Here is a 25932-nt window from a genome sequence, read left to right as displayed (position 1 = left end):
ACAGGTGATATACACAAACAGAAGTGCAGTTTGTCCAAAATTCAGAACTGAACGGTTATCATCATGATTCAGTAAGTGGGAAAAGAAAAGGTTTCTTAGCAATAGAAGCATTTCAAATTCAGAACCAGTTCTCTGTCCCCGACCCCACCTCTGATATGATAGGTGTTTCTAGTCACAGCTATCAACCATGTTTATTTTTGGCCTTGGCTCAAATGTTAGACAGTCAACTCCAGTGTGGGAGGATTTTACCACCCAAGGTAGGAAGCCAGAGATTTGCTAAAAAACAAATAATTCTACAATCCAGAATTAGCATATTTTTTGGAGTAGCTATTGTACACTAATCCAGTCTTTGGCCACCCAGAACTGAGTTTGCAGTTTATATTAATTTGTGCCATTTTTTACCATATGAATGATGTGATTGGGTTAGTTACGGCAGATCCATGGTAAGTTTTCAATTATGTATAGTTGATGTTGAAGGAGACATAAATTGTTCTGATTCAAAGTCAGAACCGTATCTTTTTACCATGTAGTTAGATAGATTCGAAAGGTTAGCATTTTGCCTCTATCCCGACCGGATCTGACTGAGAACCCAAAGACATGCCGTGGTAGCGACGCTCTAGAGCATACCCTGACTTATCATCTATTTTATCCTTAATGAGACCATAATTCATAAAATGAACAACAAACGAGTGATTGAGAACGTAAACTCATTAGGAAGCAGTTTAATGAGGTAATAAATCAAGTCAGCTTACATAAAATCTGGCTTCTTTTCGAAACCAGTGGAGTACCCCCTGCTGGCTATTTGAAAGAATGCAGGTTTGAGACACTTCTGCATTGGCTTCACTTATCATACTTGGAAACTCCGTCTGGGTATTAGAACCTTCTACGGGTATTTTCTACAGAAATGCCAAAAAGTAACAAAACTGTGCCGCCTTGTGCATTCTCTCCACTCATTCAGACCTGTATGAATCCAGCATCGTTTCAAGGAGGTTACCATCCAAATTGAAATTCCTGAAAATCTGCAAAAGAAATGCTCATGAATACACATTTCCCTACTACTGTGGTGTGGGTATTGGTTGTTGGATGCTGGTGCTCATTGTCCAGCTGGGTGCCATTACAAACTGGGTACGAAGAGAAAACAATGAGACGAGGTGAATTAAATAGTTCCAGTCAAAAATCATATGAAAGAAAAGGACGTGGAAAACAAGATCGAAATGCTCCCACAAGAGTCACATGCTTCATACAGTATACAGAATGTTATGTTTCCATCGCTCTTCATTGCATTTTCTTTTACTGATACCGTAACTTTTCACTTCAGCAAGAAAAAAAAATCACATTAAAATCAGGTGGAAAAGCATGTAGTATCCTGGTAGTATGTTGACTGAGCCTCTTAAATTTTTGGCTTAAGAGGTGAATTTTAGGGTCAGGTCATTTTTCTAAATGCAGTTTTGACAAGGAATTGTGCATCAGCTGCGTTAATCCAGGAATGACAGTTCCAGAGCTGGCCTTCACATACCATTTTCACATTTTGTAGCTCCAGTCACAAAGACTCTCTGTTGCCTGGTGCAGGATGGACACCCTGGGCTCTCTTCCATTCCCCCTCTCAGCTTCCCCTTTTCACGCCCCGCCAGATGAGCGGCTGACCGCCTGCCTTCATCCCACCGGCTGGTATTCCCTCAATGCTCCACATGTCTGCAAGCTTTCGGGCTGCTGAAAAAAGAAAAATCGTTTGGCGGAGGGGGGCGAGGGGGGAACCCATGGCATACAAGAGCAGGGAGTGATGTCAGAGCTGCCTGGACTCGTTTCAGCCAGACCCGGTGCGTGGACATTCTCCAGAGCAGCTCTTAAAAACTGGATCCCCGCGCCCCCCCCCCCCCTTTTTTTTTTTTTTTCTTTCCATGAGGGCCCTTATATGTTTTCAAATTTTCCAGGGTTTTTCTCAGAATGCAGCGGCAATAGCTCTCCACCTATGCTGGAAAAATGAGACCTGAATGGGGAAACTGTGTTTTAAAAATATGAAGTAACCCCCTCCACCCCCTCTCCCCGTCAAATTAAAACACCGACCACTCACCCTGCCCCTCTACCTCTCACCGCTTAGCCAGCTGTGCAGCCTGTGACCGCTGCCAAAAGAAACACTAGCTTACGTCAACTTCCAAATAAGGAGCTGCTACTTCACTTTGACCTGAAGGAGAGACACCGAAGGTGGGGTGTATGAAAGAGGTGGAGATAGACAGGGAGAGAGTGTCCCCTCCTCCTCATTCATACGCATAATATACTCAGCTACCTGTTTGTCAGCCCAGTGCACGTAGAGCGGAGACTCGATTACCCCTCTCCCTTCACCGTCACTCTCATTCATCCTTTCTCTCTCTCTCTCTCTCCCTTCTCTCTCTCCTTCCCTTCACCTCTCTCTGCTCTCCCTGTCTACAGTCATTCACAACCGGAGGACAGCACCACCTGCTACCAGGTAAAAAAAAAAAAAAAAAAAAAGAGAAAAAAAAAAGCCGTTGATATTCTTTTTGTCAGCTGCAGTGATTTTGATGTGTGTGTGAGGTGATGCGAGTGACGTGATGGGAGGACTGGGGGGATTTTCTCCATTCAGGTCTTTGTTATTGCAAAAGGCTGCTACATGAATGAGCCAGTGAGAGGTGGAAAAAACCGAGACTCGTTTGTGGAAGCGTACTCTGAGAAAACAGGAATTTGCAATGAGCTGGTTATTTTTTCGCTGTTTTGAACAAATGCAGACAGTGCAGCTTCTGCAGTAAGGGTGTTTGCTTGTGTGTGTGTGTGTGTGTGTGTGTGTGTGTCTGTGTGTGAATGAAGGAGGGGGAGAGTGCTTATAGTGAGTGGTCCGTGGGCTGTGTATGTATTAAAGCTCACAGCTCAGTCTGAGAGTGAATGAGCTCCCTGTGCTGTGCATCGAACCTCCTATGCTTGGCATGTCCTCCAGTGGACTGGGGAGCACTCCCGAGGTGCGTGCACACACTCACACACACACACACACACACAGAGGAATGGCTATGTATGCACTGACTCCCAAGGGGGCTCTGCTCTGTCCCCAGAGAGCGCCACTCTCAGGCTGCTGAAGAAGCTGCACTTTTCTGTCCTGACAGCATTGCTAATGTTCAGCTGACATTGTGGTGGAAAGACAACAACAGATGAGGGCATTTGTTGCTTAGTTCAGATGAGTCTGCAAGATGATGATGACTTAGGATGGTGGTGAAATAAGTCCAAAGTAGCAAGTTGCTCACATGGGGTTTTATCACAGAATGAAACTGCTTCTTTGTTGCCGATGTCATTGTTTGAGTTGGAACCTTATTTTGGGAATCACTTGTTTAGTAGTTTGTTTTCAAACCAATGCACATACTTCTTTATCACACACAAATCTGTTGTATTTGCTTGGTGGAATAATGCACCACTTTTACTTAAAATGTTGCCCTTTTAGGTCAAGCTCAGAGGGAAAAATAGAGGATTTAAATTTGTCTCTGTGGTTGAATTTGTTAGATAATGTATCTCGGTTTCTTCGTTGAGACTGGTCGAGTTTTCTTTGTCATCCCCATGTACAGTACAGTGGGCATTATCCTTCCTGCTTCCTGCTGAAAGAATGGAGGAGTATCAGAGTGTTACGAATTCAAGTCTCCCAAAGTATTGATTTTCTTTTGAGATGTGTACCGTTCTCTCCTCAAAAAGCCGTAGCTTCTAGGAGGGAGGCACCTTCGCCTGCCTCGCTCTCTCCCTCTCTCTGTAGTCGGTGAGGATGCTGGAAGATAAATTTAGCCCTCCAGCTCTTCTTCCATCTGCTACCACATGGTTTAGGGCCGTTACCATAGGAACCACCGCTGGGTGCCCATTAGTGTGAGAAGAGGAAATTGACAAGATTTTTATAAAGCCATTTATACAATATCTCTTTCTGTGCGGTGTGTGAATGGACGCAGCATTTCACACATTTATAAAAAAAGAGTGTTTTTATGTGACTTGAGGGGATGTGTTTCAGTACCTGCAGATTTAGAGCGCACCCTGCATGTTGTAACTGTAAGTGTATGCCCACACTGTACTAAATATAGTATATTTTTATATTTTACACAGTGCTCATATTTTTGCCTAATGCCTCACTATAGCCTCCATAGGCAGGCTATAAGGCTTTAAGCAGGTGTGATTGATAACATCTTTGGTATGAATTATTGGAACAAAGCCATGAATTGTTTAAGAACTGTCAAAATGTCCACTAAGAGGAAGGCCTGTTGTTTTTTTGTTTTGTTTTTTAAAACGTGGTGAACAGTGGTTAAATGTCCAGTATTGTGGTCATTATCAAGTTCACACTTTTATGATTAATCATTGATCAATTAATTGGCCCTGTAAATGTATTAACATACCATCATAGATGGGCATAAATACATCAAAAAGTGCCTAATTATGAATGACAAATACCTGCTTCTCCATTATTTTAAGATAAAATACTAGCGTGAGAAAATGTATTTTATGAAATACTAGTATGTTGGGCCAGTTGCAGTTAAAATTAAGTCATTATTTTGAGTTATTTATTGAATGCTTAATATAATTTAAGTTACATGGTGTTTACTTTATCTTCTCTTTCAAATCCTAATGAAGCAGACTCTAATTTTGCATCAAACATAGATCAAGTTAGTGGTCAAAACAGTTTTATATGGAAAAAACTTATTACTTGCTTCCCCACTTGCTCTAATGTTAAAGAAATATATTATTTTTCTTATATTTACCATTTTTGCAGTATCTCCATTCATCCTCTGTCAAAGTCCCTCCTCCAGAAAGTCCAGTCTGCTGTGATTGGTCAGCTCTAAAGTCAAAGCAGGCTGTGTTTCTGCATCAGCTGAGGGTTGAGAGCCGTGACTGTATAGTTGTGACATCACAACATTAAGGAAGTTCTGACAGCTCATTTTAAGGCTCTCTGGGTTGAGCGTTTTGATACTATCACATCATTTATATCCTTCCTAGACTGGTATAGAAATAAAAAGACGGACATGGAAATCTCACTTTCCACAATAGGGGACCTTTAAAAGAGCTCCCCACCCATTTAGTATTGCACTCTCACATGTTGGAAAATGGACAGTTTGAAAAAAGGATCACATTTGCATTCATCCTTCTATCCTACAAAAACCTGGCCTCCAGTACCTACGCTGCAACTTTACTGGTGTGGCTGTGTCAGGGTGTGTCATACCCGTAGTGGCTACTGTAGCCTGGTGCTACTAGATGAACTCTGGAGTAGCTACAGAGGTCTGGTGAGCTCACTTCTTTCTCACTCCACGCCCCCAGATTTCTTTTTTTCTTTCTCTTTCATCATGTAGTCTTCATACCCAGCAGACGCTTATTCAAGTGAGTCAAGTGACCACTTGTGGCAATTTTTTTCATTTTGTGCAGCTCCTTCTTAAGACACAAAAGCCTTATACAACAAAACAGTAGTACGCCGCAAAATCTGTAAGAAGACTACAGTGTGTGAGTTTCCCATCAAAAACCTATAGAAAGATGTTGATATGTGGACCCTACTGAACATGTATTCAGTTTTTCCTCCTTGGTTGTTACACTGAGAACTTCACATTTGGACATGTGTTTTCTAGCAGTCTTGTCATGGTTCACCTAGAGAGAATCACAGAGGCTGTGAGCCAAGGACGAGGGGTAAACAGGGTCGTGTGGAGAGAAGGGTTGAAGAAAAAAAAAACTGCTAGATTAATTTGCACCATGAGAGGTGCAAATGAACAGTCTTATGTTAACGCTGAAGCGAGTGTGACACATGCAAGTGTTAATGAGCAGATGCGTTGCATGATTTAAAAAAAAACACTTGGTTTTAGGTGCCAGTTCTGTACAGCAAGTGCATCATCGAAATGTGTTTAATTTCATTCCAGTTCTTAGTCTGTTAGACAATTCATTATTAGTCATGCATAGTATGAGTGGTCTCACAGTCTGAGCTCTGAGGCGTTGTTTTCAGTAAGACTACTGAGTGTCTTACTCTCCTCCAAAAGTTATACTACCTGTCTGACCTACATTCACCATTTACTAGTCTCACTGCAGGAGATTAAGGCCCAGGACATCTGAATGTTCTTTAGTACAGATGTAATATACACACTGTACATAGTATGCCTGATTTCTGTTACAAAGAAGAGTGATTTTGGTTCAGTATTCAGTACTGGCATGTATATTCTTCCCACAAGTGAAACCAAAGATTATTATCAACCTGTCATCAGTTATTTGGAAAGGATCCAGCAGCTTAGCCGTCTTCCACCAGAACGTGGGTGTAGAAACCAGCTGGTCAGTGCGTGGGATGCCTTGTTTACTGTTTCAGTATGCTGGCACAAAAAAAAACAGGAGTTTTCTTCAGTATCTCCACTGATTCACCTCATGTATGCACTCACAATTTATAGCCCTATGCCTTCAATCGGCTTGGTGCATTTCAGTATCTAATCACAGTCAATCAGATTAGATGATCTCTGCGCTCTACAGTTACCAAACAGGGAGTCAATCGCATGTGCTCTGATTTGGCTGTATTGTAACAGCACTGTCTGTTAATCACAATTTTGAAGGAAGGGTGGTGTGATATTGGACGACACGAGTCATGCAGCATCAATTACTTACTGTATGCCAGGTTCACGTGCCACAGTCCCTTAGTTAATCCAACTTTAATTAATTATTAAAAGAAAACGTACTTTCATTGAGGCCAAACAAGAAAATGGTGCGAGTAACTCCCTCCATAATCCTGAGGATCTTGTTGTAGAAATTACAGACTCTTCATTGGGTATAATTTCTTATTCCCTGTCTTGCAGCAGGAACATCTGACTTATTTTATGGGAGTGGGTGGGCTACGTAATGCTGTCTGCTGTTCATTTTGAAATAAGTACTCCATGACCGATAAGAAATCAGCGAAGACCACGACAAATTCAAATGACACTGTTATTCATATGTTCCTGTGAAAGTCTTTAGACATACTGCCTCTTTCTGGGACTCGTAGCAGAATCATCATTTTCACCCGCTGCATGCTGATATATTTTTACACTGCAACATTACATAAACTATTCTAATTTCAAAGTATTCAGCAGCCAGGGGAAAGTGAGAGCTGAGTGTTATGACACATACAGTGCTTATGTAACGCATGAAACATAAATATCCATATTTGTCAAGCGGAAGGTCAGAGGGTTATCTGTATCTCCATGTTGAATTGTACGCACTATTCTATATAATGAGTTGTTTGTCTTTACAGATCTTCATGTTGAGAAGACAGAAGAATTACATATTCAGCTGAGTCAACTGAGCATCAGAGTGTGTGGCGGCAAGGCTGGCTGAGTGCTTCATGATGGGATGCTTCAGGTCAGCATGGCAGAGGACTTCCTCCACAGCGCATGACATATCACAGCTTCATTCTTTGATGCCACCATCTTCCGTCTGATGGCATCATTCTGCTGTCAGGCAATTGAGTTTAAACAAACAAGTGAAAATTATGATGCCAGACAGTCTACTCAAGTGGATATAATTTGATAGAATTCACTCCCATTCAACCCATTATCCAGTTAATGGTTTGGCTTGAACTCTGTAGCCTGGCACAGGCAGACTCATCACACTTGTCTACCTGAGGCTGTCCTTTCATTTTATGGAGGCCTTGCATAGTTGCTTGACGACTGGGGAGCAGTCCAGAGGTCAAGAGCATTGTCAACCAGAGTCTCATCGCAGAGGCACGCGGCCTAAGTCTCCCTCCCAGCCCCGTCAGCAACAGCAAACTGGCTCCCCAAAGTCCAATGACACTCAACAGCAACCCAAGCAGTCCAAAAGACAATATCCTGAACGTAAACGTCTTAGGCACCAGCGGCAGAGTATTGACTCAGATACTGTGCTGGAGCCTAAACATGAGGTAACAAAAGCAACCACAGTTTCTAGTTTGTCACCAGGTGTCCCACCTTCTTCAGAGGATGGCCCCACAGAGTCTAAATCAGAAACCCAGGAGGGAACCCCGAAACAGAAACGTGAGCGTAAGCCTCAGAGACCAGGCAAATATGTCTGCACTTACTGTGGCCGTGCATGTGCAAAGCCAAGTGTCCTACAGAAACATATTCGCTCGCACACAGGTGAAAGACCCTATCCCTGTGCCCCATGTGGCTTCTCATTTAAGACCAAGAGTAACCTATACAAGCACCGCAAATCGCACACACACAAGGTGAAGGCAGGTCTAGCCCTTGGGGAGCCGAGATCTTTAGAGGAGCAAGTCACTGAGTCGGAAGATGAAACTAGACAGTTATCATCTGCATCTTCCCATACAGAAAGACAAAAAAGTGCAGCCTCAATCAAGAGTCACGAAACTGAAAGGACCAAAGATTGCACTGGAGGAAACGATGACTCCTACGCAGTGAAAAAGAGACTGGCTTTGCGTCTAAGTAGAGGAAAACATTGTCCTCGAGATTCAACTGACGAGAAGACTTCATCTCTAATTTTAGGGAGTAAAGGCAGCACAGAATCTGGCTATTTCTCTCGCTCGGAAAGTACTGAGCAGTCACAGGACAGCCCCCCCAACACAAGTGCCAAAAGCTATGCAGAGATCATCCTCGGCAAGTATGGACGCCTCGGACACCTACAGAGGATGCCTCGGCACCATAACCAGCAGCCCTCTGGTCAAGAGGATAAAACCATCCCATTTACAGTCCCCAAGAAGCAGGTCATCGACCACATCACCAAACTCATCACTATCAACGAAGCAGTGGTGGACACCAGTAAAATTGACAGTGTCAAACCAAGAAGGTTCTCACTCTCCAGAAAGAATAGTTCAGAGTCTCAAAAGAGTGCATCCATTAAAGAACCGCTTATTCATAGCCCTAAAGCTGGAGATCTGGGCTATAAAAACAGTGGCTCAATCACCATGGGAGTTCCATGTGAAAAATTTCATCATCCATCCCTAAATGTGGAGCAGCCAGCTGGCCAAACATCTGCCCCTCTGGTGAGAAGTCATTCTATGCCATCTGCAGCTAGTTCATTTGACGCCTCCAGTGGTGGCCCCAGTAAATTCCGCCCAAGTCAGTCCTTTGATGAACGACAGCCTTCTGAAAGGCAGGCATCCCGTCGATATGGGATGCTAAGACGGCAGCCAGCGATTGAGATCCCACTTGGGGCTGAGCTCACAAAAGAGGAACATGAGGGTTCTCATTCATTTTACCCTGACAGCATAACCACTGTGCCTGACCACAAGCAAAGTCAACCGCAGCCATATGAGTGTGAGGCCTGTGGCACTGGATGCAAAGATTGGGAAGGTTATAAGAAACACAAGCAAAGCCTGTGCTTAGCACATCATCCCAGAAATGAGGTGGTAATTAGTCAAATGGAGTGCTCACAGTTAATTAACCATGCAGTCAGAGCAGGAGCTTCAGCAATTCGCAAGAGGAGGAAAGAAGAGAGTTTTGAATTAGATGACCCCTCTTCACCTTCATTACCGTCTCCTGCCCTCTTCTCAGGACAGATGAAAGATGAAAGCAATGTCATCTATGAAAAACCCAAAAGGCCTACACTGCAAACCTGTTCGGTGATTCAACATACCAGTTCATTTGAAAAACAAGAATCTTTATGCAATGAGAATCAAGGCACTGAGGCAACAAAAAACTCTCCTCCTGAAGATTTTCAACTGGCGCCTCAGAAACAACCCCAACAAGAGTTGACAATACTAACAAATCGGAAGCTTGTCCGCCAACACAGTGTGCAGGTCCCAGAAATACTTGTCACAGAGGATTCCAACATGAGTACAAGGACCTCAATAGAGCCAACATCCACAGCAAAACATTCAGAGAAACCTGATGAATTCCAGTGGCCACAGAGAAGCCCCTCTCTGGCACAACTTCCTATTGAAAAGCTTCCTCCAAAGAAGAAGCGCTTACGTCTAGCAGAGACAGCCCAGTCCTCTGGGGAATCCAGTTTTGACTCTCTATCTCTCCCCCGCAGTCCTAGTCAGGACAGTAGTGCCTCTTATGCATCCAGTCGTTCCACATCCTTTGAAGAGTCAAATAGACCAGACATGGATATAGCAACATCAACACCACTGAGGAAATCAAGAGCTCTTCACATGTTGACAGTGCCTGGGGTGCATCAGCACAGAGAGATGAGGCGCTCAGCATCTGAACAGGCGCCTCATGATCCACAACCAAATGTCCTCATTTCTGAGACCCGCAGTAAGTCTTTTGACTACAGTTGTCTGTCCCCCGAGCGCTCTGCAATTGGCTGGAGGGAAAGAAGAAAATGTCTCCTTATGAGACACACTGCTGTCAGGGATCCAGATGAGGAGGAGGAAGAACAGTGTACCATACCACACAATAGTCCAGAACATGTCAGCCTGAGTACATCTTCTCAAGCAAGCCCAACCTTTGTGTGCAGCAGTAGGTCTCCCACGTCTCCTTTATCTGGTGAGACAGCCTTGCACAATCCAGTAAGATCACAATGCAAAGAGATGTTCTCTCAATGGAAACTCAGTCAGAACATTCAGTTGACAGGCAGCACAGAACCCCCTCTTACTCATCGCCCATCTGTAGATCCTGTAAAAGAAGAGGCCTCACACATCCATACAGGGCAGCCCGCTCATCAAGCACCACAGTCCTATTCTACACATGGACCATCAGGGGCAGCCAGAGCTCGATACCTCCCCATGTCTACGGGGCTAAAGCTAGAGATTCCATTACTACATGATGATCGTTCAGAGATTCGAGTAACTCGCTCCCACATCCAGCCCTCAGCCCCTCACATCACTTCCAGTCTTGAATTACTGAGGCCAGTCACATCTCCAGCAGTAGCAGTGCGTCTCCAAACAGACACCCTCACCCTAGCGTGTGCTATATACACCACATTGTCTCAGTCCGCCTCCCCCAGACCCCAGGAGAAAGTTGACGCTGTTTCACACAACATTGGCATCCCAACAGCTGAATACAGTGACAATAGGAACATGAGTCCAGACCTTCAATTGTGGTCTGACGATGGCCTCAGGATATCAGGTTCAGGGGGCAACAAGCGCATGCTTTCCCCTTCAAATAGTATAGAGATTCTGCCTGAGTTACAGCAACAGCAGAAACGAGTAAAAGAAGAAGAGGAGAGGGAGGAGGGGTGTGCTGACAATGTATCAGTGGACACGTGCAAGCAGGAACTCAAAGGGGAGAATCAGTCATGTCTACTCAGTGTTTGTTCTCCCAACACACCCGTTGGACCATCATTCCCCAGTTTGCTGTCCAGCACCTGTAATAGCTGGTGCTATTTGAACTACATTAAACCAAACCCTTCTGCTCTGGATGAACAGAAGCCCTCAGTGTATTCATCGTGGTCCACTAGCGGCTATGACCCCAACCCACCTGGTCTTTCCAGCAAGACAGCTATGTCTCTGCTGCACTGTAAGCAGAGGCTCAGTCCCTCCATCTACACCGTATCGCCGATGTCACTCAGGACCACAGAGTCAATGGAGCAAGAGGACAACAAAAGGCCATTCTCCACTGAGGTAATTACACCACTAACCACTGATTACAGTCATCTGTTAATCTGTAAATTGCACTTTATGTAAATTGATCACCACAGGACATCTCTGGGAATTTCACATTTATTAGACCAAACTCAATGTAGAAGTGTGAGAGAAGGTAACAAAGATAATTAAAGGTATGGGTTGCATTTGAAACCAAGATACCACATTAAGAAGATTAGTTAGAAGTTAAATCAACAAGTCACCCAAATATGAAAGTTAATCTGCTCACCCCAGATGCCGTGGAACATCAGGTGAGGTTTTCAAGTCAGTCCACAAAAGACAAGGCAAGTTTTTATGCATTAAAAATAAGACATTAACATTAACAATTCTTGAGCTTCACAGCAAACCATTGTTTCAGTATTTCTTGCAGCGACTGAAGTAGATGGGGACCATAAAAAAAACATCAAATGGTCTGGTCTGGTGTACTCAAATTCTCTGGAAGCCCCGAGATCCCAAATTGTTTTGAAAAGAGTTTGTGCACCCACCTCAGAACTGTTGTGTGCTCATGCTTTTAGCTAAGCAGCTACAGTGAAAATGTTCAGTCTTGGGGCTTTCTAAGACTTGGCAGACAAGCTGCTTGGAAACATTTTATCTATTGAATTTTTTTTAATGTTTTAAAAAAGTCCTACTTCAGTTGTTTAGAAGAATGCTGTAACGTTGTTTTGATGTGACAGTCTAGAAATGTTTTGGGGTTCTACAAAAATTCTGCATGCAGGTTAGTAGATAGGTAAAAAAAAAATTCTTGGTTTTTGTTGAACTGTTTATTTAAGGAATCTGTAGACCCACGATTTAGGTCAAATAGATTCAGGGCATCGCAAAGTTAACATTTTTAGCATAGCAAGTCTCCCTCGCTTTTTCTTCGGGTGTAATATGTACAGAAAGTGCAGCAAATGGTGAGTAAGCATTGCGAAATTATATTTGTAATTCTTATGGTAACCTCAATCTCCCAAAACACAGCAATGATACTTTGCTTGCTGACCTCTGTATAAAATCTTTTACGATGACACCAAAAAGGGAAAAAAAACGTATGTGCTTTCACAACCGCTGTTCAACACGACGTTCAATGAGAATTTCCAATTTCTGTCTCCCTGGGCATGCTGGAGCAGAGTTGGTGAATTTGCCCATGTCTCTTTCGAGTGTAGGTTGACAACAGCCAGTCGACCAGCAGAGACCACGAGGTAACAAGGAAGGGACAGCAGTCTGTGGATGACAACAGGTCAAACAGAAAAGACGAGAGGCAGGAAGAAAAGAAGAAAGAGGAGGAAGGACAGTCATGCTACAGAAATAAACAACCTCCTGAAGTTTGGATCTCTGAAAGAGAGTGAGTGTGATCTCATGACTGCTCAGCATAAGTAGATTTATTGGTGACGTTTTGTCTATATTTACAAACATGATGTAACCCATTACTTACAGTGTTATGGGCTTGCGTCACATATTGTGTTGTGGAAACTGTTGTCTGTCCACCATGTTGGAGAGGCCAAGGGTTGGCCGTCGGCACCAACAGAGCCCTTCTGTTGCGGCGTTGAAGCCAGGAAACTACCTAGCTTCCGCTGCGCCTGCAGAGATTCATTTACACCAACCATCACAGCCATTCACGTGGAGCAGCAGCACGTTTCACTCTCTGACACTGACGCCACTGGAATGTACAGTACATAATTGTACATACGTAGTATTAGTCATTAAAGAGAGTCTGCCAGAGTGAATGAAAAAAAACAGAAGGTATAAAAAGAGAAGTGCTGCTGGTCTACGGATATGCTGTGAAAACAAATACAAATAAATCTGCTATGCAGATTTATTATAAAAGGAGTACCTTCTAGAAAGTTAAAGGATGATTACACAATTCTTCAAGTCTATCTTTAATCAACAACTAGGTACTCATATAAACATTAAAACAACCTTTGTGTGCAAATCAATCCTCCAGTTCCTACTGGCCTGGTAAGAGGGAAGAAAATCTATTGCAAAGTGTATCCAAAACTTAAATGAGGCATCAGTAGTAATTTACCATAAAAAATAATCCAAGTAGATATCTTTCAAAGTAAAATTTTTTCAGTGCGGAATTCCCTTTGTGCAGAATTTTGTGACTGTTTTTGTCAGTTGGAACACCAAAAGGGAATTCTATACTGAAGACAGCAACTGTGGAAGATATCTATTTGATCCATCTTACTCATACTCCTGAAGCATAATATTAGTTGTCCCATTTTAGTACTATAATGCTGATATGGTAGTACAATATTACTATTGTGATGCAATGCCATTTCTTTAAATGAAAAATCAAAGGCTAAATGGGCCTGAAATGTTGCAGAACAATGTTTATGTGAGCATTTTATGTCTGTTAGGCAACAGAGGTTTATCAGGCATATTATGCTACTGTAGAAGTAGACCTCCCCCAAGGATGTTATGATTTCACCCATGACCCTTTGTTTGTTTGTCTGTTTGGTTGGTTGGTTGGTCAGCAGGATTAGTAATGAACCAATTTCCACAAAACTTGTATGGAGGATTGGTCTCAGCCCATAAAAAAAAACATTAACTTTCGGTGCTGATCTGGATAAGGGGATCGATCCAGGAATTTTTTTCTCATTTTCATTAATTTATCAGGGAATAATGCAGAGATTGTGAAGAAAATAATAAGCATATTTAGGTGGCTGGTATATATGCGTCAGTACAATTTGACACTGATCAAAGTGTGCATACTTGTTTCTGATTGGCTTGGAGGTGTCTGTTTAAACTGTTTATCATGACACCTCATGACAAACAACCAACCTAGAGTCTAACCTAAACTATATATAAACTATATTCAATGGTGCTCCAGAATTCTAAATGATAAAACAATAGTTACACATCAGAGTTTGGTAATTTAATCCATGTTGAAATGATACCATGAACAGCACTGGCTGTGTCTCATTTTTAACTGAAATTTAGTACTGCAAACGTGTATGGTGGGACACAGTTATTGGGACGGTTATTTATTTGTCTTAACTGAAGTGCACACGCACGAGCCAGACACGCTCAGTACTTCTGATACCCATCAGAAATAAACACCGCTGCGATGTGATGCAGGAGAGTGCAGAGAGGTACCATCTGTGTGTCTCTTTTTGGTTTGGGAGAGTGTCTGTGAACAAATCCCCGTTGTGACTCATGTTGACGCTCATCACAGCCTTCCTAAAAGAGTGAGTCATCCTCACGCCTGCTTGCTTCTCTGTCTGTTCAGTCTGTCTGAGGGACAAAAAGACAAAACGGAGGCAGCGGCGTAGTCGAACACTTAACTTTTTTTTTTTTTTTTATGCTTGCATGAGGGAAAGCGAGGGAACCTAGGTTTAAATCTTTGGTTTGAACATGTACCGCATGAAAGCCTGAATGCTGTATAGTGTAGACGTATAATGTCCCGGCAAAGTGTTCCGCCTTCATTAACTTGAGCGTTTTTTCAGCCGCCATTTATGATACCTGCCGAGTTTATCCAACCGTGAAGCCTGAAGTGAAAATAGACGAGAAAACAGCCGATTATAATCAGAGGGATTGTTTGTCGTAGGAATGTGTTTTGATTTTCTCTGTTTTTTCATGCTTATTTGGAGCAGCAGCTGGTCTGGGCGCAGGGTTTCCCTCCCTCTCCGGCCTGTTTTTATTGGCCAGCTGAAGCAAACCCCGGACCTTGGGCCACATCGTAGGCTCCCCCTTGTTTGTACTCGGTGGTGGTGTGAGCTGTGATGGGGTTATAAGGCAGTGGGAGGGTGCGGGTCTGGTTTTGGCTTATGAAAGCGTCTCTGTTGAAGCCGAAGTGGGTGCCTCGCTTAGGGACCCTCAGTGTACATGGAGGGGTGTACCCCGGGCCCAGCTGCCACAGTGTGAGCTCACTGTGTAGTAGAGGCCAAACAGATAGCGTACTTACACTGGATAAATACAGGCACTAAAAAGGCGCTTACAGGTGCTAAAGGGCCCGCAGCCTGTCTGTCAGCTCAAGTTACTCTCATATTGATTGTGACCATCATCCCCAGAGGAGCAGCATCAATAGACAACTGACAGGAAAACGCTCTGAGGATGGAACTGAAACCTCTTTGCTCCTTTCACACCCACAGATCAAATGAGAAGCATACTATCATGCATGGTGGAGGTGGAGGTGGAGGGAAGTGCCAATGTGACGATCGTGGATTCCAACTTAAGACTTCCAGTGCGCGGCAGAAGTGTACCCGACGCATCACAGAATCACCGCCATATAACTGCACACACTGTAATGTTTCGGTTCAAGCTAAAGGTAAAAATAAAAAATTATGATGAAAAATATTGTTGTTGTTTTTTTGTAAACTTTAGATGTCTGTGCATCCAGTAAGAGCTCAAACTTTCTTTTTTATATTTTACAGGCGGCCTCATTGAGCATCTGGAATCTAAGGCACATGGAAAAGAAACCTGTTCTTACTCAGATGGCACAGACAAAGGTACACTATGTTGTTCATTTGTTTCCTGTATGATTGTGCTTCATATACTATCAAGAAAGGGCCAGTGGTGATACTTTTGATAACATTAACATGTCTTGTGCCGATTATGCCACATTAGTTTACTATTCGCAATCAAATGAGCTCCATAACACGTAAGCTTTTCAGGTTTTCTATACTGGCCTACAAAGCAGCATATAGCAGCAGTATAATTTTGGTCAAACATTTCTGACCTCTGACAAATTATTCAATCTTGCTCTATTTTAAAGAAACAATTGCAATAACCTTAAAATGCAACCTTAAACGAAGGTAGACACAGCACAGAGTGTAGTAACCGGTAAGGTACTATGCTCTCTGTGTCTGTAAATCCCATATTCTTGCTTGGAAGTTTTGACAAATCATTATCATTATCAATTTATCCCCGCCTGATTGATGAGCACCTGAAAAGTATATGGTGAAAATCTGGAGGGACATCAGGCCATACCATAAAAGCATTTAACGACTTTCTATTTCATTACCGCTTGAATACATCCAGTGCGTTTCACCTCAAGGCTGAAATAAATGTGTCCAAGATGTGTGTTGATATTTTAAAATTAACTTGTGCCTTTCCTAGCGTATTCTGTAATATGTGTCAAACGGTAATATTAGACTTTATTTATTACGCATCACATTACATGTCATTATTGTCAAATATGTTGTTTTACCTTTAAATATGGCACATTTTCCTTCTGGATTACACTTGATCAAACAACAACTGAACAAATTGTGAAATGATAAGAATTTGACAGCATGGACTCATCTCGTGTCGCACTCGCTCTACATTTGAGCAATATGACTCTTCATCCAAAACACAGCGAGCAGTAGACACTCATTTGGTAAGCTAGACTATATCACACTGTCCACCCATCCATCACATGGCTCTTTAGTTGTGTAAAAAAAGCTAAAAGAAGCTGAATATTCACATTGTGTCATTGATACAAAATATATATATTACATAACAGAGTGAAAAGCTCTTTTAACTAATTAACTGGTGCAACATACAACATGCAAGTCGCGAGTTAAAAAGAGCACATCAAGTTATTGGCTTTATCTAATTAATTGGTTACAAGATTCACAAAAGATCCCGTTGATGACAGTTACATAATAATACAACCGGAGCCACGTACATTTTCTTCCTCCAAGACTTAGAATTGATTATTAGCCCCACAGTGAACTAATTCTGTCGTCTAATATAATTTGTCATTTTGTTTGAGCTTCAACGTTTCCTATTTGTTTGAAGAGAAATGTAAACACTGTGTTAACAGCGTATCAACATCTTGGCCGTACAAAATGGGAGATGTGTGAGAGAAGGTTTGCCACGAGAAAACAAGAGGAGAGGCTCTAACACGTCACATCCAGGGAATGTGTGCTCAGCTGGTACCAACTGGCCACAACACAGCGTATTCACGCCTATAAAATCTGTACACATTAGTGCAGTTAGGAAAGTCATTCTAACACACAATTCTAAATTAACTTAGTGTTCCTACCTGAATTTTATAAGAAAAGTCTTTGTATGAGCAGGTGATGACTGGCCAAAAGCTGCCTTGTACAACTCACTCTGAATTGTTCCAACTAAACATTGGAGTTTGTTGATAGTGTAAGAGAAATGGATGTGTTGAAAAGTGTTTTACCCTTCCTAGGAGTCCGTGAAGAACCTTCAACGAACCCAGATAGACAAAAAGATCAGTGCTACTCTGATCAGAGGAGATGTGGGGCCGATGAGGACGACAGTGTAAAGGACAAAGATGGACGTGATAAAGACAACAGTTCCAAGGCAGCTGAAAGCTCTCACACTGCCTCCTCTGATAGTGAGAAGTCGATGGAGCCCGAACCAAGCCGGTCTGTCCCGGTTCCCCCCAAGGATTCTACCCTGAAGAGCTCGGCCAGCACCAGGAGGGCTCTGTTCGCCCGAAGACGCCTCGACGCTTCAGCATCGGCGTCCTCGGGGGGCTCCCATTCTCCAACTGCTCCGTCCATAATCCCACAGAGGGAGTCGTCTCCACCTCGCAGCCCGTCACCCAGGCCTCGCCAGTCCCCAGCTCCCCCTTCCTCCCTCTCCCCATCCAGTTCTGCTCTGAGACCAACATCCCCTGTCAGAGGTCTTTCTCCTGTAATAGTGCAGTCCCATGGATCTGAGTCCTCGGGGCCTCCAGGTTCCCTGGCAGACACCTCTGCTCAGTGTCACGCCTGTCTTCACCCAAGAGAGCGACCGTCTACAGCACGACTGGTGAGTCACTTCAGCTTCTGCTTAAAAAGAGACCCAAAACATGGTGACATAACATCTTCTGGAGCAATTGCATGAGTTTTCTACATCTCACCTCACCCAGCCTTTGTTTTTATCCCAGTCTGAATCTGTCACGATGCTGTGTTTTTGTCCCGCGTATAATTAAACGCTGGTCAAATCGTGGCTTTTGCTCAAACCGCAGTCTTCACTCACCTGTGAATTGATCCATCTCTGTTAGTTTAGCCCACAGTTTTAAATAAATCAGCTTTTGGCTCACAAAGCAAATCTTGTGTGGCTCAGTTAAATCCCAGTAAGTCAACATCTAGAACAAATATAGATAGGCTGGTACATATGAGGTTATTTTAAAGTCGCACATTTATTGGAAAAGGAAGGAAAGGCAACTCTCTTGTTTTATATCACTCAGACCAAGGCTGCAGCTCTGAGCCTTAAAATAATGCAGGAGAGCTCCCAAATAGACACAACATGTTTTCCCTGGGCAGCCGCTGATAAAACGAGAAGCAGGCCGATCGTTAAATACCAAAGATTGGAACCACATGTCGACGACGTAAACAACGTGGGTGAATATCTCAGTTCACCCTAATAAAATAAGAAAAAAAACATGTCTAGTCCAAACTTGTGGTTATGTTATGGTGTAACCTCACCACTTCCTTCTCACACTAATATAGGTCTCAGAGGAGTAGTTACTAATTCACATTATCCGCAGGGCTGTTTTTCACATCTGCGCTCATTTCAGTTCATGTTAGCCACATCTGTATCTTTATTTGGTAAGGGAGGACTTTTTTTTATGCGCCTAAATATTTGATTTGTACATATACGGGCTTCTGTAGACCTGAAGTATATTTAAATAAGTGCCAAGGTTGACTCGATCTATAGTTTTTCTCGTACAGTTTACCTCACCACACATATTTTGAAGGATTTTATTGTTTCAATATTAGTTACAGGTTTTTGCAGTACAAAAATGACAAGGATATGTTGAAGGTAACATAGACACAGTAATGATGTTCACACTGACCGGTTGATTTCAACTGTAAAATCTCCCATCTAATACGTAGCTCTGCACATTCCCTTGATAACCAGATGTGAGGGATTTTTGTCTGTCAGAAATGTCCACTCATATTCAGCAGATAACACAACTGTAGCATTATCAGACTTAGATCAGAATCAGCTTCCAAGAATTCATAATCATTGCTCTAATTTATACACTACTGCTGTAAGATATTAAAGTCATGTTGGAATTGCAGCTTGATGTCTTTAAAGTAAGAACATGTACCTTATGAACTGTGGAAATAACACGATTTTCATAAGCTCAAATTATAAGTAACAAAATGCACGCTTAATCAATTCAACAGTGGTTTTACTACAGTAGTCTTACTTGGTCTGGTACAACCAGTCGCTCATGGTGGCTAATGTTAGCAAACCAATGCTCGATACCATGATGAAAGGAATTTTGTAATGTATAAATAACACTCAGACGATGGCAAACCAAACTGTGTGTTCCAGTTACTATGATTAGCTGGCAAAAGTCAGCATGAGACCTTGAAAACTGTAAATGAAAATCCGAAAAGACTTAATATCGCCAGGGGACGCACCCTATTTTTTCCCCGATAACACAACGTGAACAACACAAATGTTGAAATCGACAGGAGGGAAACTAGCTAGCTGTTAGCCTAATGTTTTTGGCTAAGGGAGCTAACAGCAAGGGAGCTAATAGAGCTGAAAGCTAAATTAACAGCAGGACTTGGAGTTTCTTTTCAAAGGAACATGTAGGTTTACACAGTGAACTGCTGTTTAATGTAACAACCGACACCTCTGTTAAGTACATTTTGGAGGTAACCACTATAGATGAGAAAGATAGATGTTTTACAGTAGAAAAACTACACTTTGATTTTGAGATTGTTTGGGGGCTAACCCCAAACCTCAGATGGTTAAGATTGTTTTTCAGGGTGGTTCTGGGACGGTGGTGAGCCCTGTTGCAAACTGTCTTGCTACTTTGTGTCTTCTGACTAGCGCATGTCTTAGTGTGCCGGAGTATTAGTTTTAGTTTTAAAAGAAAAGAAAATGCCACACAAATCCAGATGTCTAACCTCCAGACGTGCACACTTTAGTGACGTTCATCATCATAACAAGTCAGCAATGTAAGACTGCTAGTGGGTTCAAATGAATGATTAAAATACAAAAATACTTCCTCAACTGTTTCAATTGATATAATTTCTAGCAAGATATATCTATTTATCTAATTTTTGAATGAAATCCTCAACTGAGGATTCAGCGTCTGAGGTGCATCCCCCTGTTTTTGAATCAAACCTTTCCTGGCTGATTATAATAAGCAAATTCATATCAAACTTTCCAGTTACTACATCAAAACTGAAAAACATAAAAATGTTACATATGGTACATTTGAACTACAGCCTATAAACTGTACGTACATTGTTTAACTTACATGCTTAATCTGATTCTCCTGCTTCAATTGTTTTCCTTTACTTTTACATTGTCACCTCTGTATTACTATGAAGTATGTTTAACCCTCGGAGCAAAGTCCGGTAAAGCGTGCATTCAGCGAACTGGATTCCAACGGCCCTAGGCACCTCCCAGGAAGGAGCTTGTTAATTCAGTGAGTCTGCAAATGTTGGGGAAGTCCAGACATTTGGATTCAACCGGAGTACCTCAACAGGAGAGCTGTTTGTTGTTTCCTGCCTGCAGTCTCATTCCCCTCACTCCGAGTGAGGTTGCCTAACAATGATGTCTTTAAAGAGGAATTCAACAGCAGCCTTAAACAACAGTGTTTCACTTACCTGTGTTTATTTCACCATTGAATCCGCCGTTGCCAAAAGTGGGCTTTGTTGAACTGGTAACCACAACCGACAGTGATGTCATGGGGTTTACCAAGTGACGGTGAATTTGATATTTGCAACACTCTTTGATCTCGCCACCACGCAGTCACGTGGTTCATGTAGCCCTCCAGAATTCCCGACAGCGCTGTTGACTGAAAACATGGGGACATATTTGATGTTTTTAGCATATCACGGCTGCGAAAGATGCAGCTCTAATTTAGCTGAGGACGGGCCCTTTTTGTAGGATTGGTGTTTTTAATGGAGAAGAATTTTCTGAAATCTCAAACGACTTACTCTTTTACAGAACTCACAGAAAACAGCCATCTAGTCAGTGTTTGTGTCAAAGATATTTTGTCCAGAAATTTGTACAGTGAGTACAGCAAACAAAAAAAATCCATGTTCCACTGATTTCTGTTCTGTTCAATTTCGGATTGGAAGGGAAAGAACTGCACATGTACTGAGCATCTTGTAACAATTCTGAGGAACTTGCACTGTACTTCTATTCAGTTCTATTTTATGCTCCTTTCCACTCCAGTACATTCCACAGGCATACAGGTACTTTTATCACATTGCTACATTTTTGATGATTTACTCGGCACATCAAACTAAAATATAATAAAATAGATTTTTTAATATCATTGATAAAATGATCACAACGACAGATGATTCACCAGACAGCCAGCAGTACATGTAGTGAATTGAAAAACACAGATCTGGGGTCTGTTTGATAAACTCTGAGCTTAAATCTAACAAACGAAGGTAAACTTTGCAAGCCAACTGTACTGCAATTAATCTAACATTAATGTAGTCTAACTATCTCTACTATCAGATACTATAAACTGTACTATACTAAACTACTATTAAAGTTTAGTTTATGAAATGTTGACGGTAGCTAACTAGCTAATTGTGATTATTATCTAATTAGCTTTTATCTTACGACAAGCCTTCATTAGTCGGCTATTTAAATGACCATAATGGCGTAGATTGATGACAGGTCAGCTAATGTGTTAAAAATGCAGGGTTCAGTGCTGGAACTATTCAGTGTTTGGGACTATCGGCTGCCCCATGACATGCGTCTACGGCATTATTGCGACTCTCTTCTTCAAAGGCACAGGGCTTACCACCACAGCAGTGTGAGAGGTTAAAGGGACAGTTCACCCCAAAATCCCCAAATCCATATTTCCTTACCTGTGTTGCTGCTTATCCATCTTTTGTTTTTGTTGCCAGGTTTTGGAGATATCAGTCCTAAAGATGTCCGCCTTCTCTTATAACAAGATAAGCTATCACGGAACTAGATGGCACTCGGCTTGCGGTGCTCAAAGCAGCAAAAAAGATAAAAGAAAGAAAGAACTCAATAGCTTCCAATATGCCGATATCTCCATAACCCGGCAACTTACACCAAAACAATATAGATGGTTAAATAATACTACAGGTCAGAGGAAAAATATGTGTTTTTATTTTGGGTGATCTGTCAGTTTCATCAGTTGTGTTTATTGCTGAAGAACGAGTCTTTTTGACCTCCAGAGGTAAGTCTCTTTTTGCTGGTCACCACCTCACAGCACCTCACTTTCCCTAGAGCTTTTAAAAGTTGTTATTTCAGCAACCAAGGCCAAGAAATCAGTGAGCTATTGCTCCTGATTGACAGCATAAATAGTTATGGTTATGGCTGCCACAGCGCTGCGCATTTAAATCTGACTCATTGGCATTCTGTCTTTCCTGTATTCTCTTCATTTTAACGGTGTAGTGACCTAGTTTCCTGGCAGAGCCATTCAAGTTTCATTTCTTCTTGTTTTGTTCCAGTCTGTGGACGAGGTTGGTCTGACCCACATCACTTCACATCCCGCGAGGCCCCGGGGAGCCCACAACCTCCTGAGTCACCTTCCTCTGCACTCCCAGCAGCCGAGCAGGGCCCCGAGCCTCCTTATTCCCATCGGGGGGATTCACATGATTCAGCCCAGGTCCTTCCTCCCGCTGTACAGCCTGGTGAGCAGCCCCGTGGCAGCCACAGCTAACTCCGCAGGGACCTCCTGGAGACTAGGTGACGCTCCTAAGGGGAGGGCTTCTCTGCTGCAGCGCCAGGATACTCTCAAAGAGATGTCGCCCAGCAGCCCAGCCAACCCAGCCAGCCCAGCCAGCCCAGCCAGCCCGCCACACCCCGGGGCGTTAGGGGGAACGTCCTGGAGCAGCGGATCAGACGCTCTATTACACAGAAAGAACCGAGGATGCTTCGGCATCCAACAGCCGTCGAGTCCCAGGACAGAGACGAGGTGTCCGGAGGTGAACACAGACGCACATGCCACAGAGAGGTGTGTTTTCCCCGAGAGCACCCAAGGCCAAAAAAAGGCTCCTTCCTCCCAGACATAGCTCTGATCGGAGGGAGAGTCTGACGGGACAGTGCAAGAGACTGAAAGTCTAAAGACCTGAGGCTGCTGTAAAAACACAGCCCTGGTTTGGAGTTTTTAAAAGGCAAGAGCACTTCAGCACCGCTTCTGAATGACGCTATTATGTAATTATATGAATAATATATATAGACACTATGTTAGATATGCAGTATGTTTTGTAACTCTTTTTTTACCCTCTTGTTTGATGTCATCGGTGTTAATTTATTTATGTGCTATTATGCAAATTCTGTACTATATGCAAAAGCAGCTGGAATGAAAATAGACAAAGTTTTAATCAGTTCCCCTATTAACCCCTTTTGACAGCTCTAATATAATATTGCTGTGTTAATGTACTGTATTACCAAAATGGATATAGAAAGGTACTACAAATATTTATTCACCCGACCAGTATTTTGAAGTGCAATTTTATGTCAAGATTGTGGTTTGAAATGTCATTCTTAAGAGGCTGTGATTATTATGATTTGTCAGGTTTTTTTTGTTTGTTTTGTTGTTGTTCTTGTTGTCGTCTTTTGTTTGTGTTCAAAGAAGCAGGGTTACGATCACCTCCTTTTTCTAATGTCTTTTCGGGAGAAAAAGTTTCAGATGAAGACATTCGGAGTGCACTGACTAATAATTTGATATCCAGAGGAAACCTGTTTTCACGTACATGGTAGCTACGGTACCGTTTTTTTCATAAACAGATACATGTATTTTTGTGTTGTTGCTTTTATAAATGATACAATCACTCTGTCATTTTCATGTTTACCATTAAACTTCTCATTTTTACAGATTTATATTAAAACCTGCGTGACGTTTTGTGGTTTTTGAGTCCGATTTTGGTCTTCTTTTACAGGAAAATGTGAGATTCTTTTCCTAACGCAAATTGGTGTGAAACTCTACTTAATGCTAAAGGATATAATCAGGAATGTACAGTGTGTGCTTTGTAGTCACTGAATTACACATTTTGTTCACTCACTCAACCATAGTCATAGGCGGCAGGTGGGGGGAAGGATAGGGAAGGCATCAACAAAACCGTCATCACAAACAATATTTATTTACATTTATTAATCAGTGTATTCCCAATAACCAGCATCCCCTCACTTTTCTATCACGTCTTCTATTCCGTCTGTGGATTACTACCAAACCCACAGGTCTATTTAAAAGCAGGCAAGCTAAAAGGAAACGAGAGGGATGTCTGTCGGTCTGTCTTTCACTCTATGGATGGATCTCCTCCGCTTTGTTTTGGTACTATGGACAGCACTGCACCTACACACACTCGACTTACCATTTCACAGCACGGACACCCACTTTCCTTACTGTGGGGCTTACAGTAATCATAAGGTAAAAATATAACAGCACCACCATATATCAAGTTCTCAGGGCAAAATCCAAAAGGAAGTTACTTTGATTTTTGAGTAACTCACTTTGAGTAAAGTCATTTAATTGTAGACTATGTTCCTCTTTTACATCGACATCTATACATAGACGCCTTCCAGCACTTATTATGTGAAGTATGTTCTCCTCCAGCCTGGACGAGAACAGAAGCGCTTCGAGGCGCATCCTTACATAACACTGGAGCGTTTATTCTGCGTGGAAATCCGTGTAATTGGGGACACAGCCAGTGTTTACCGTGCAAACAGTGCTCCTTGTAAGTCATAAAAACACTCTGCTTTAGTATTTGGTAACTGTATCATGTTATGTTATATCTGTTACTTTCCTTTATATTTTAGCTTCCCAGTCATTACATTTTACCGCTGCCATAAGTGAATTTCCGTGCGCCAATCAACCATTTCATATGCATGTGACGAAACCGACACCGTTCAGGCTCTGTTTATGTTGAGTATGACTGGATGTTTCTCCTCAGCCCTGTCTCTCTCGTACGCACAAACTCGTAGATTAATAAATAAATCCAGAGTCAGCAGAGTCAGCTGGCTGCTGTATGTAGACGAGACAGAGGAGTTGTCTTCTATCTGTGTCCAATGTTTCAGTGCTGTGAGTTCAAAACCAAAACTGCCAGCATGTTTCATTTTGTTCAGAATTGGGTTGATCTAACTCTCAAAAAGGGCACCTGTGTTATAGTTTTGTTGGTGTTTCCTCGCAAATAATGTCAGCTTTACTCTGACGAGAGTGTTGAACTATTAACTCCATGTCTGTTTTTTTCTTATTGTGCAGCGTTTTCTTTCACTCTGCAGTCGTTTTTCTTCATAACTTCAATTCACTTGGAGGAACGTACTACCCTGATGACTGTGGCGCCACCCTGTGGTCACGGTGAGATTGTGCTTGATGCTGAAATTTCATCCCTCTCAATGGAAAAAACTTCTCCTCCTGAAAAGACCGCCTTAGTTTATTGGATTCATTTAGTGTATTTCATTTCGCTTTTATCACAGCGGTTTCCCCTTTTCTCCCTCCGTGCTGACGTGCTCCTGAAGGCAGCTCGTCTTTGTTTCTCCGGACCTGCGGGTGTCACATGTATCCACCGGGTGGCAGGAGAAAGCTGCTTTAAAACCCAACTGGGCTCATG

The 25932-nt window shown here is 42.4% G+C and overlaps 1 protein-coding gene across 3 annotated transcripts in view; it reads left to right on the top strand.

The window, feature by feature from the left end:
* hivep3a (HIVEP zinc finger 3a) overlaps positions 1-24213 on the top strand; it is a 43744-nt gene extending 19531 nt beyond the window's left edge. Inside the window, exons 2-8 of one of the 3 annotated variants that reach the window (XM_030411807.1) lie at positions 2428-2464; positions 7223-11470; positions 12634-12812; positions 15562-15737; positions 15844-15918; positions 17595-18181; positions 22831-24213. In XM_030411807.1, coding sequence (XP_030267667.1) covers positions 7610-11470; positions 12634-12812; positions 15562-15737; positions 15844-15918; positions 17595-18181; positions 22831-23394 — 5442 coding nt within the window. In that variant the 5' untranslated portion in view covers positions 2428-2464; positions 7223-7609 and the 3' untranslated portion in view covers positions 23395-24213. Of the gene's footprint in view, positions 1-2427; positions 2465-2487; positions 2970-7222; positions 11471-12633; positions 12813-15561; positions 15738-15843; positions 15919-17594; positions 18182-22830 lie in introns of those variants that run through there. The other 2 variants (XM_030411809.1, XM_030411808.1) reach the window with 2 other exon arrangements.
* Positions 24214-25932: the final 1719 nt, after the last annotated feature.

Source organism: Sparus aurata, chromosome 3 (assembly GCF_900880675.1).
Source record: "Sparus aurata chromosome 3, fSpaAur1.1, whole genome shotgun sequence".
In the NCBI taxonomy this organism is placed as follows: domain Eukaryota; kingdom Metazoa; phylum Chordata; class Actinopteri; order Spariformes; family Sparidae; genus Sparus; species Sparus aurata.
The sequence above is the reverse complement of the archived record's forward strand: the minus strand, read 5'-3'. Positions and strand labels throughout refer to the sequence as shown.